The 13,195-nt window shown below is 41.6% G+C and overlaps 1 protein-coding gene across 1 annotated transcript in view; it reads right to left on the reverse strand.

The window, feature by feature from the left end:
• Positions 1 to 13,195, reverse strand: part of PDS5B (PDS5 cohesin associated factor B) — a 104,294-nt gene that overhangs the window by 24,630 nt on the left and 66,469 nt on the right. Inside the window, exons 21-23 of the mRNA XM_075592136.1 lie at positions 11,560 to 11,718; positions 10,892 to 10,960; positions 6,710 to 6,846 (exon numbers count right to left, since the gene is read on the reverse strand). Of these exons, the coding sequence (XP_075448251.1) occupies positions 6,710 to 6,846; positions 10,892 to 10,960; positions 11,560 to 11,718 (365 nt within the window). The remainder of the gene's footprint in view (positions 1 to 6,709; positions 6,847 to 10,891; positions 10,961 to 11,559; positions 11,719 to 13,195) is intronic.

Raw genomic sequence — 13,195 nt, forward strand, 5'->3', positions numbered from 1 at the left:
TTTTTTAGGGTTCCGGCCATGTGGATTCCGCTGACCTCACTGGGTGGTGGTCAGCATGAAAGGGGGCAATACGATGTAGTGGTAGGCAGAATTACCAAGTTATTTTAAGAGTTGTGGGACCGTTAGGGAGCCTTTGCAATTAGTGACCCAGTGATTTTATTAGACGGGAATGGCTCTTTAAAATCAGTCCAAACCTGGTTAACATTTAAGGTAAAGAACCCTATAGGCCTTGGAACTTGTCTGCAGTTACTTGATAATACCCGGAGTTTGACTTCCTGTACTTTCTATGGATACACAGGCAGAGAACAGTTGTGTTTTTTTAATTGAGGTAAATAGCAGACACACACAGCAGGTAAGGCATTTTTTTTTTTAACTTGGTAAAGTAATTGGCTTCCCTAAAAAGGTTAAAATCACCATTGCAATACATTTTTTCACTTGTTTCCCATCAAATAAGAATATGTTTCTATCCACTTCTAGTTTACAAATAGTTAATCTGCACTATTTGCCTAAATATTCATAAGAGATTAGTCTTGTCACAAAAGAGAAAAATGTAAAGACAGAACAATTCAAGGTATTTGGTTACTTTGTAGACATAAAATAAAGAAATGGAAAAACACTAGCTGAATTTCTTAATAAATAAATGGAAAAAGGAGGGTGGGGGAGGAAAAGCTTCTATTTACCAGATTAAACATATCACAGCCCTTCATTCATTTTAGTTCTAGGAGGTCCTGCCTCTAAAGTTTCTATCTTAGCGTGTGCCTTCAGTGGGACAGTGCTCTGCTTGACCAGATGGGATAGATTTTCAACAGGCCCGTCAACATCAGAATATGTTGGGGGACAATTCTTAAAATCAGACTCGTCCCAGAGGGGTGGATGGGAAAAAAAAAAAAAAGAGGAAGTGGCCCATGACCTAACCAAGTAGGTTACATTGTTACACTAACTTTAACAAAATTATATATATATATACTGTATGTTCATTTGCATGTCTTAGACAGGTCTGCAACCCTATCTTTCCCCATTATCGCCCAGCATACAGCGCTTCCACTGCAGCAAGGGATTCTGGGAAATGACATGCAAATGAGCACACAGTGCCACCTTTTGTCTCAAGCTCGTATTACGCAAGCAAATCCTCAAGCCAATGCATACTGTTTTAAACACAGCTTTTAGACAGAGGCTGGGATGAGATGCAAAGCCAGTAAACCCACTCACAGACATGTTTCAACCTTGATGGGTATCATCAGTGTGAGGTAGGTTGTACTGGTTAAGCTGGTTTGGGACTAGACTAGGTATTCACCACAATTATTAAGGTTATGGTGGGTAAAAAAAGTGACAAAAAACCTCCACAGTAAAGCAACTGTAAATATTTCTGTATGTTCATTTGCATGTCATATATATATACATATACATACATATATACATACATACATATATACATACATACACACACACACACACATATATATACATACATACACAGTGGTCGACAAACCACCAAAAAATCTACTCGCCACACAAAAAAATCTACTCGCCACCTAGTACCAAACGTGTGCTGCTTGGGCCAATAGGAGCTTGCCACGATGTTAAATCCACTCGCCCGGGGCGAGCAAATGTATAGGTTTGCCGAACACTGCACATACATACACACACATACTTACACACACACAGATATACACACATACATACATACATATATATATATAAGCAGTGTTCGACAAACCTATACATTTGCTCGCTCCGGGCGAGTGGATTTAACCCCCGGGCGAGTAAATATTGGCCCAAGCAGCACACGTTTGGTACTAGGTGGCGAGTAGATTTTTTGGTGATTTGTCAACCACTGTATATAAGCAAATGTAAATACAACAGTATGCTCATCTGCATGTCTTAGGCAGGTCTGCAACCCCGCCTTTCACCACTATCACCCAGCACTTCCACTGCAGCAAGAGATTCTGGGAAATGACATGCAAATGAGCACACAGCGCCACTTTTTGCTTCAAAAACCATTTTTAACATGGTTCCCTATAGGCTTAAGCTTGCTGCATGGTCACAGCTTTGAGCACAGCCAGGGTTAAGGTGCATAGCCAGAAAACCCACCCACAGACAGCTGTTTCGACCTTAATGGGTCTCATCAGTGTGGGGTTGGTTAACTGGGTATGCACAGAAGCTAAAGGATGGGAGTCATGAGAGAGAGGATTTGGCCTGGGATTAAAGGGGTTACACCCCATTTGGCCACCCTCTCTCACCTGGGAAGCAAGGGGTTAACTGGACTGAGGTCCACTAATGTGTTTTTTGCCTTGCTTCAGTATCCAAATGTTTATTCCCCTGTATAACTGTATTGTGTTATCCTGGTGTTTGCACTCACCCATACACTAGGGTTGATGCGGGAGGGAAGGGGTTAATGTTAATTTAGTGATTATAGCCCTTTGTTCCCTTTTCCCGCCTTTTCAGGCTCCATTTTGCAGCCGACCATAGTTCGCCATTGAGCCTCCATGCGTTCTAATGGCAGAAGTAGCGGTTTTGAACCTGTTTTCCAGCGACGACCAGCAGGTAGCGTCCGAGAGGAGGAGCGGCGGTTTCCCATTGTAAGTCAATGGGCTCATTGACTTCAATGGAGATTCCTCAACGCCGGCCTTGATGCACAGGTTGGCAGCCATCCAAACCGCAGGCCGCAAAAGCGGATACAATGTCTTTGAAAAGAAGAAAAAGTGCACACAATGCGCACCAGGGATTAAAAAAGTGTAATTTATTAATAAAAATATTACTGAGGGGATCCAACCCCACCTCAGTTGCAATGGTTATATATGTATCCTAGGGTTCATGTTTATTGAAACTGTACCTAGTTGTATAACCATTGCAACTGAGGTGGGGTTGGATCCCCTCAGTAATATTTTTATTAATAAATTACACTTTTTTAATCCCTGGTGCGCATTGTGTGCACTTTTTCTTCTTGTTTTTCAGGGTGCCCCCCCCCCCCTTTTCAGGGGGGATCACCTTGATTTGGGAGCTGTTCAGGGAGACGCTCCACACACTTGCAGCAAGGGGATTTTCCTTTACCATACATCTGCAGCACGAGCGCTGAATATCCTATACTACCTGTCTTTGAAAAGAGTTTAATCACTTCGGTCAAGTTCAAAGACAATTGGCGTGGGAATCTTAGGTTCTAGGGCCCCTGTGAATAAAGTTCTTTTTGCCCCTAGCTCCTAGGAACCCCCACACGATCCACACTGGGTCCAGGAATGAGAGACCCCCGTAAGGGGTCGAGCGGAGAAGGAGGGTCGCGCCATTGACTTCAATGGCGTAGCGGAGGTCCCATTGAATCTAATGGCGGAGTGCGCCATGCATTGTCAATGCCGGCGCCGGCCATTGATTTCAATGGGGAAAAGCCACGTGGCGTAAAAACGACTAAGTGTGAAACGATGAAAAATGTAAGTCCATATCTCCGGTTCTGGAATGACCAGAGGAATGTGATTTGGGTGGAATGTAGCCAAGGTTCCGGCTTTTATGCATGACCCTTCCCAGCCCTCTCCGACCAACCCGACGGAGTGTGGGCGAATGTAAAGATTTGTGGTTTTTGCCATAGACTTCAATGGCGGCGGTTTCTCTATTGAAAGCCTATGGCGGGGAGCCCCATTGACTGCAACGGCAGAGTTGCTCCATTGAAGCCCATGGCGGCGGAGCCCGTTGTTTTCAATGGGGAACGAGTGAAAAGCAGAGATTCATTTTTTAAAGGGAAGAATCCTGTATTTTAAAAATGTGTTAAAGTGCATTTCTGTATCTCCGGTTCAGGAGGTCGCAGAGAGTTGAAATTTGGCCAATATGTAGGGTCACTGTAGGCATTAAAAACTGGCAGATTTCGACCCACTGGACCCACCAGAACGGAACTTATTAATATGTGAAGATATTAAAGTGAATATGGGATTTTGGATCTGCTCTGAAAATGCAGACTCCATCTGCTATGCTAATAGGGCAGGAAGAGCATCCTAAAGATTTAGCATAGCCCGGTGATCAAAAGTTAACTGCCCTGATTGTTTATACTAGGGTCAGGAACAAAGGAATTTGAGTGGTTTGGGAGTGTCATACTTCACACTTAAAATCTACTTCAAAGAGATTTTCCTAGCCAGCTCGGCGCCTGGGGTTAAGAGTAAAGGGCTGAAATGGTATATACGTCATATTCAACCCTTACTCAATTGTCTTCATGTATTGTCGTTATGTCCACATCTGAACCTGAATTATGGAAGAAATGGCCCATCCTGTATCCTGATGGCTTTCTTGTCCTAACCTTTAAGTGCTATATTTTGTCTGTTATTTGTATAATCTGTTGTGTTCACCTTTTTCAAGGAATAAATTATATTTTATCATATCTAAGCCTCGTTCAGTTCAACCGAGTTATATTTTTGGTGTGTATTATTAATAGCCTGTCACAAAGTTACCGTCACAATGGGGTTTACCGTACTAGTTAAGTAATGGTGAGTAAAAAAAAGTGACAAAAACCCTCCACAGCAAAGCAAATATGCAAATGTAAATACTACTGTATGCTCATTTGCATGTCTTAGGCAGGTCTGCAACCCCGCCTTTCACCATTATCACCCAGCACTTCCACTGCAGCAAGGGATTCTGGGAAATGACATGCAAATGAGCACAGTGCCACTTTTTGCTTCAAAAACCATTTTTAACACGGTTCTCTATAGGCTTAAGCTTGCTGCATGGTCACAGCTGAGCAATGAGATGCGCAATCCTCGCACAACAGACCTTATGACGCTGCCATACTTGCAGATACTCCCTTCTCTTACAGCTGCTTGCAATTCTAGTAATTTTGGGGCGATTTTTGCTGTTATGATTTTCACTATAAATGCTAGCTCATTTCTCCCCTCACCACTCCCAGAAGAAGACAGTTTCCCGTCGAAACGCGTTGGAGTGGGAGTCTTGCTGAGGGTGGCCCCTACCTTTTTCCACCTGACATGGAGTTTTGACCCACCTTTCTGTCTGTGACATCTACTTACTGAGCGGTGACGTATTTTTCACTCTGTTCCCTTTATAACTTTTGTACCCACAATATGTAACCATTGCATCAATTATATGGTATAATAATTTTATATGTGGTCACAAGATCTCAGTGCAGGTTGATTGTCACGCAGGTGTGCTTAGACAAAGCCACCTGTGTCCTGTATATGTCTTGCTTTGGATCTTAACTTAGACCCTTGCCTCCAGGTCCACATTGTCTAGGTAGTGTTGAGCCCCCCTCACCTTTTAACTTTATCCCCTGTTTTATTCACTTTAATAAATTTCTTTTGTTACACTTTCATCTATGTCCGTGTGCTATTTAAAGGTTGCTTTTCCTCTGATATATATATATATATATATATATATATATATATATATGTCTTATATCTTTGTCTTATATATATATATATATCAGCGTTATAACATCACTCCTTTTTTCTTGAGCTTTCCTCATTCACTGACAGACACTGGCACTCCTCACCCGTGCCATGACATTGACCTCCTGGTGAACAAGGGCAGGCACAGTGCTAGAGCCCTCATGCTGCCTAGGGGTCACACTTGATTCCTCTCTCTCATTTTCCTCTCATATTCAAAACGTTTCTAAAACTTGTCGCTTTTTCCTCCGCAATATCACAAAGATACGCCCTTTCCTCTGTTACTCAACTGCTAAAACTCTGACTCAGGCCCTCATTCTCTCACGTCTCGATTACTGCAACCTCCTGCTGTCCGGCCTTCCTACCTCTCACCTGTCTCCCCTACAATCTATCCTAAACACTGCTGCCAGAATCACTCTACTCTTTCCTAAATCTGTCTCCGCATCTCCCCTCCTGAAATCCCTCTCCTGGCTTCCGATTAAATCGCGTATCTCACACTCAATTCTACTGCTCACTTTTAAAGCTTTACATTCTTCTGCCCCTCATTACATCTCAGCCCTAATTTCTCGCTATGCACCATCACGACTCTTGCGTTCTTCTCAAGGATGTCTTCTTTCTACCCCCTTTGTATCTAAAGCTCTCTCCCGCCTTAAACCTTTCTCACTTTCTGCCCCACACCTCTGGAATGCCCTTCCCCTCTATACCCGACTAGCCCCCTCGCTATCCACCTTTAAGACCCACCTTAAGACACATCTGCTTAAAGAAGTATATGAATAGCACTGTGGATAATCATGGACACATGACACAAAGCTTGGCCCCCTGCAGACGCACTTACTAGTATTCCCTCCTACTGTCTCTGTACGTTCTCCCTACCTACCAATAAGATTGTAAGCTCCTCGGAGCAGGGACTCCTTCCTTAATGTTACTTTTACAGTATGTCTGAAGCTCTTATTCCCATGATCTGTTATTTATATTTGTTATTTATATGACATGTATTACTACTGTGAAGCGCTATGTACATTTTATGGCGCTATACAAATAAAGACATACATACATACATACATGCCGAGTATTACACACTCTTCGATCCCCTCCTCTGCCCGCCACAATAACCTCTGACTGACCTGTCCCCCACAGCGGCCGTTCTAAGCCCGCCGGATCCTGCTTTGGTGTTGTGATAGTAAAGCAGGATTGGGCGCATTAGTTTCCCGGGCCGCATGTTGCCCGCATGTATGGCAGGCCTAAGACAGAGTTCAATATTTGATGGGAGACCTTGAAAAGTTGTCACAGCTATTTTAGGAAAGAGCTCACTAAAATGAAACTTGCTAAACAAATACCTTAACTTTCCATGCTCTGTTAAATCTCCATCCGTGTGTAATATTGCAGTTAGCAGTCTCAATGTGGAGGTCCCCGATTTACTGTGGTTGTTTTTCATTCCTATCAACCACCGTACCATCATCTTAATGGCTTGAATCTATAGAAAAGAAAAAACAATGCAGATTCAAAAAAAATTGCTACTGCAACAAAGATTGTTTGACAAAATAAAAATAATAATAACTATTGCAGAATCCGTAAGAGTAAGAGACAAGGGGGGGGGGGGGGGGAGGGGGAACCACACAGAAGAGACCATGAACCTATTTTCAAACAACGCTTTATTAAAATACAAACAAAACACCTGTTGAAGGCGATGCTCCGTTGATTTTTTTTTGCATACATCAGAATTGTAATTCACATTTTCCCACAAATAAGCACAGTTACTATGGTTTTATTCTTCAGTATACGGCAATTAAACAGCAAAATGTTGGCTGTAAAAGCAAATCTGCCCCTAGGCAGATGGTATTGGATGGTATTAGAAACAAATCAAAGAAATAAATAGTTTAAAAAAAAAAATCTCTGCAGGACCATTTGTAAGTGTATATTTAAGATAGTCCCACTTAGCAATTAAATGTGTAAACGTGGCTATGTATGTATATATGTCTTTATTTACATAGCGCAATTAATGTACATAGCGCTTCACAGCAGTAATACACGCAAAAATCGTATAAATAACAAATACAAACACAATGGGACGAAGTGGTTCAGACATAAAAGTAATATTTATGAAAAGAAGTTCCTGCCCCGAAAAGCTTACGATCTAATTGGTAGGTAGGAAGAACGTACAGAGACAGTAGGAGGGCGTTCTGTTAAGTGCGTCTGCAGGGGGCCAAGCTTTATGTATGTGTGTAAAGTATCAGCCACGGAGCTACTCATGCTTCCTTCAACAGGTGTGGTTTAAGGTGGGTCTTAAAGGTGATAGAGAGCATGCTAGTCGGATATGTAACGAGGAATGCAATACATTTTTTTCACTTGTTTCCCATCAAAGAAGAATAGGTTTCCATTTTCTTCAGCTTTGTGTAATAATGTTCCTTTGCCTAATGGCTGCATACATTTAAACAAAAACAGCAAAAAGGAAAGTGTGGATTAACAATTTCCTTCTCTATTCACAGCAGTTGACCCAATATCTTTTGTGACAAGAGTTTGTAAAGATTAAAACACTTCAAAGCATTGAAAATAACAAATATTGGAAAACTTACTGGATTTCTTAAAAAATAGAGAGAAGCCTTCTGTTTAACAAATTAAATTTAGCATATCATTCCTATATAGAGCTCATCATTTTCTGTCAAATAAATCTATAGAGAGATCGAACTAGGACAGAAGTGGGTTGGCCATTCTAATTTGGCTATAACCGGCTGTAGGAATTTGGTAGACTCAATGTTTATAATTCTGCTACATTTTTAGGTTGGAGTACAAAATTTAAACATACCTCTATCTATATACTGTATGCATGTCAGCTGGAAAATGTGTCAGCCCAACATGCTACACTATGTGCATCTTAAAGTCACATTGAGCGCTAAGAAACCTAGGAAGATTCAGTATTAATGGTTGTGTAACCAAATAAGTGATAGTCTTTCAAACCTAATTTCCAGGCTTAAGTGTAATAATTGCTTGTGTTTCCCTTCTGTTGAGAAGTTAAAGATACTATTTATTTATTTATAAAATATTTTACCAGGAAGTAATACATTGAGAGTTACCTCTCGTTTTCAAGTATGTCCTGGGCACAGAGTAAAACAAATAATACATGGTTACAAATACAGTTACATAAATGAACAGTTACATAAATATACATTACATACAAGACATTGCGTGCATAGTTAAAGAAAATATATATTATGGGCGTATGAAACAGTTACAGACCAGATTAAAGTGTGAGACAGCCTTAGATTTGAAAGAACTTAAACTTGTGGTGGATGTGAGAGTCTCTGGTAGGTTGTTCCAGTTTTGGGGTGCACTGTAAGAGAAGGAGGAGAGGCCGGATACTTTGTTGAGCCTTGGGACCTTGAACAGTCTTTTGGAGTCTTATCTCAGATGATAAGTGCTGCAAGTGGTAGGGGTGAGGAGCTTGTTCAGATAGCTTGTTCAGATTCCCTGAAGAAGTATTTCGATACGAAACGCGTAGTAGAGGGCGCGTTCCTTTATTTTTCTTATTCGTTCCCATTGTGGCTTTAATTTATTGCACCAGCTTCGTTCGGGACTTTTTGCTCACTCGAAATACTACCCAGTGTGGTGAGATGCGACCGGCAGAGGGACGCCACTTGATGACGTCACACGCACACGCGGACTAACCCGGAACTGATCAGGAGATCACCCCCTCTGAACTGACGGCTGCAGTATCTTCAGTGTACAGGAAGGCTTCTCAAGCAGAGTTGAACTTACCGATCCTGGATACCAGCGACCAGAGGAAGGACGTTCCAGTTACATCTGTCCGTGTCCTGCTGTTCCCGCCGAGTGGTAACATGTCCCTAACATGTTATGCTGTGTAATTTTTATATTGATGTACGTGCAACACTCACTCTTTACCCCATAAATTGATTTTTAATATACTACACTATGGGTTTTTTGCGCTGTTTTTTTCTTTTGTTTCTGTATTAGCTGGGTAGCTTGCCCATGAAGAATTTAAAGGTAAGACCGGAAAGGTGAACTTTGCGCCTAGACTCTAGTGATGACCAATCTAGTTCTTTGAGCATATTGCAGTGATGTGTGTTGTAGTTGCATTGGAGAACAAAACGACAAATTGAATTGTAGAGGGTGTCAAGTTTGCTAAGGTGGGTTTGAGGTGCTGAGCCATATACCATGTCTCCATAGTCAATAATTGGCATTAGCATCTGCTGTGCGATACGCTTTCTGACCAGGAGACTTAGGGAGGATTTGTTCCTGTAAAGTACCCCTAGTTTGGTATAGGTCTTGGTTGTCAGGGTATCAATGTGAATTCCGAATGTTAAGTGGGAGTCAAACCATAAGCCCAGGTATTTAAAACTAGTGACAGGGGTTAGGGTGGTGTTAGCGTTGGTTCTAATCAGGAGCTCAGTCACTGGAAGCTTTACAAATTTAGTCTTGGTCCCAAACACCATTGTTACAGTCTTGTCAGTGTTTAAAAACAATTTGTTTTGGGAAATCCAGTTTACGAGTTTCAAAAAGTCAGACTGAAGTATGTATTGAAGGTCAGAGAGGCTATTGCTGTGTGCATATAGGATTGTGTCGCCTGCATACATGTGTATTGAGGCTTCCTTACAAGCTGTGGGAAGATCATTAATGAACACTGAGAAGAGTAGGGGCCCCAGAACAGAGCCTTGCGGGACACCACAGGTGATATCCAGGGGGTTGGAGTTAGAGCCTGAGATGGACACATGTTGGGATCTTCCTGATAGGTAGGACTGAAACCAGTTTAAAGCATACTTCCCTATTCCAGAGCTCTGGAGTTTGTTAAGCAGGATAACATGATCAACTGTGTCAAAAGTATTTGCAAAATCTAGGAATACTGCACCAGTGAGTTGTCCCCGTTCCATTCCACACTGGATTTCATTGCAAACTTTTAGCAGGGTAGTTACGGTGGAGTGTTTGGGACGAAAGCCAGATTGGAATTGGCTATGGAAATTTGTCTTGGTATAGAAATCGCTTAATTGGGAGTGGACACATTTTTCCATGACTTTGGATAGAATTGGGAAAAGTGAGATTGGCCTGTAGTTTGAGACAGTGTTTTTGTCCCCACTTTTGAAGATTGGGACAACTCTGGAAAGTAATTGAATAATAATAAAAACATAGGAGACGCAAACTAAAAACGAAACTAATATTGTGACTATAAAGATGTCACTTAATATCAAAACAAAACTTCTTTAGCGGGGGTTATTCATTAAACTGATCATGCCAATCTGTAATCATTCAAATTTAAATGTGAGTTTGCGCGATAGCAACAAGGCGGCACAATCGCAGTTTAAAGAATAACCCTGTTTAAATTACATTAAAACTATTGGAATGTAATAGATAAAAGAATATTACCATGAAGCCAATAATAACACGTACCGAAACCAACATTAACCCCTTTATATCAGGAGATTTGCCTTCATTCAGTGTAGCAAGATGCACCAGAAAAAAAATGGTTTACACAAGCCAATTATTTTTAACACAATACTAGATTTACTCACTTTAACAAGTATTTCTAGTGGCACATCTTCATCTGGAACCCAAAGTTTTGTAGTCTTTTTGCCTGGAAGCTAGGGGGGAAAAAATCGTGTTGTATGAGTAAAATAAATATCTAGCAGAGATGGGACAAATACATATATTGTCTACTGGTCCCAAAGTACTACCGGAGAAAACAAACTATAAAGAGCATCGCAACTACTTTACATTTATTGTAGTGAGGTGAAAACAGGAGTATTTTTTTAACCTCTACTTCAATTTGCAACGTCATCTTGAAGCATGTAAACACAGATAGTGAAGATATGTGCCAATTTAAAATAACTGGCATTTTAAGGTGTGAAAAAAAGACCAAAATCTTCACAGCCATTCAATATATCACCAATAACCCACTGAGACAATGCCAGTTTCACTTTGTTTTCCAACACACATAAATAAATGTGTTCCGTTCTGGAAGCACACCAAACTGCATGAAATTCACTATCTGTTCCGATTTTGCATGCCTCTGGCTCTGTTACCTTGGAACATGTTGATGCTCTCCATGAAGGATACATTCCCTGCAATTTGGTGTACTTTCTAGGAAACACCCCAAGAATATAATCATTCCATTTTTTCTAGATTTAGTAGTCTTAAATTTTTTTTAAAAAAACCACAGGAAATTAGAACACAAACTTACCCTGTCGGTCATCAACAAATCCTTAACAACAAAAGTTGCAACCAGCGACTTTAAAGGGGCAGAAAACTGATCTGGTGCCAGTTGAGCTATGTGGCCTATAGAAACAAGTGATGTGATGAGCTGTTCCGGGTTGCTGGGGTCCAAGTTCTTATGCAATGGCTAAAATAGGAGGGGGGGGGGGGGGGGGGGCGGGAAACAAACATTTTAAAGTCAAAATATAGTCATAAATTACAGACGATATGAAGATACAATATCATACTTTTACATGTAGTGACAATTTTATGGATCAACAATTCTAATACGGATCGTGCACAAAATATTTCAAGACAGAAGAGTTTCATCATAACCGTATCAATTCCACTTCCTGCTATGGGTGTTCAGAAGGCTACTCCAACCCATACATACAAAGCACATCAAAAATCCTGCTTATATTCCGAGATATACACATTGTGATTAAAGCTTGAAACTTTACTCACCATTCTGACCAAAAAGCAGAAAAACAAATATGTACTGAAAGCTTATTCAGAATGCAATAGAAAAAAAAGACAAAAGTAATGCTAAAAAAAACCCAAAAGCATTTAAAAAAAGGCTGCGAAGACCGTAACATATTTCAGCAGATACGGCTTATAGGTTCATAACAGGACAAAACTCACTTTAAATAAAGACTGACCACAATAATTCGAAAAATAAAAACATAAGTAGATTTTACAATTAAAATGATGTCTAATTACACCACCACAGAAATCAGTGTAGCGGTCATGTAAAATGCCTACAGTCATCTCTCCTGCTGGCAGTAAGGCCTGGTAAGTGTGGGCATGCCAGCAGTAATCATGGAGGTTTTCCCTCACACCCTGGTGGGGTGCCCTGTGTATGGATGGGACTGGTCACATGTTCTGACTCCATGGTTAGTGATGTCAGAGGGGTGTCAGCCTCAGAAGTTACATAAGGCACAGCACTGTGTCAAGAGTTAGTTCTGTCAGAGTTCAAGGCGAGTACAGTTGCTGGAAAGTTCTTACAAGGTTCAGGACGGAGTTCAAGTTCTGCAGAGTGTTAGTTATGTTCTAGTAACTCCATGGGAGACTGTGTCCAGGGACCTGGCACAGGGCAGTGATTCCTGCGGGAATAGTGAATCCCTCATCTAGGTGACATACCTATCAAAGGGGAGCACGGGCGAGATGATCGGCTAAATACACCCATTGTGGAGGGCAGCTATGCCCACCGTGACAATAAAGATGGAGCTGATCAGAGAAACCCCTGTGTGTGAGAGTCCAATGATTGCACAGGAGGTTGCACCACCGAGGAGTTCCTCGTCAGGATCATCCCCATGCGGACGCAGGGGCCCTGGTGAGGTGGAGGCGCTGCACTGGAAATAGGTGAGACTCAGTACACTACCTCAGCTGCCTGTCTGACGGGTCCTCCCCACACACCATCATGCGGGAGACTCAGGAGTCCTGTAGCCAACAGGTGCACCATCAGGCATATCTACACTGTAATGGGGTCCGGTTAGACCACAGGGGCCAATGTGAGATTGGGTGGGTCAGGCCGGGCCAGAAACACCGTTACATCAGTATAGGAAATCAGTGAAGGAATTTCCATGATTACATACTAGCTGCAGTTTCTACCATGAACTGTATTG

Source organism: Ascaphus truei, chromosome 3, assembly GCF_040206685.1.
Source record: "Ascaphus truei isolate aAscTru1 chromosome 3, aAscTru1.hap1, whole genome shotgun sequence".
Lineage (NCBI taxonomy): Eukaryota > Metazoa > Chordata > Amphibia > Anura > Ascaphidae > Ascaphus > Ascaphus truei.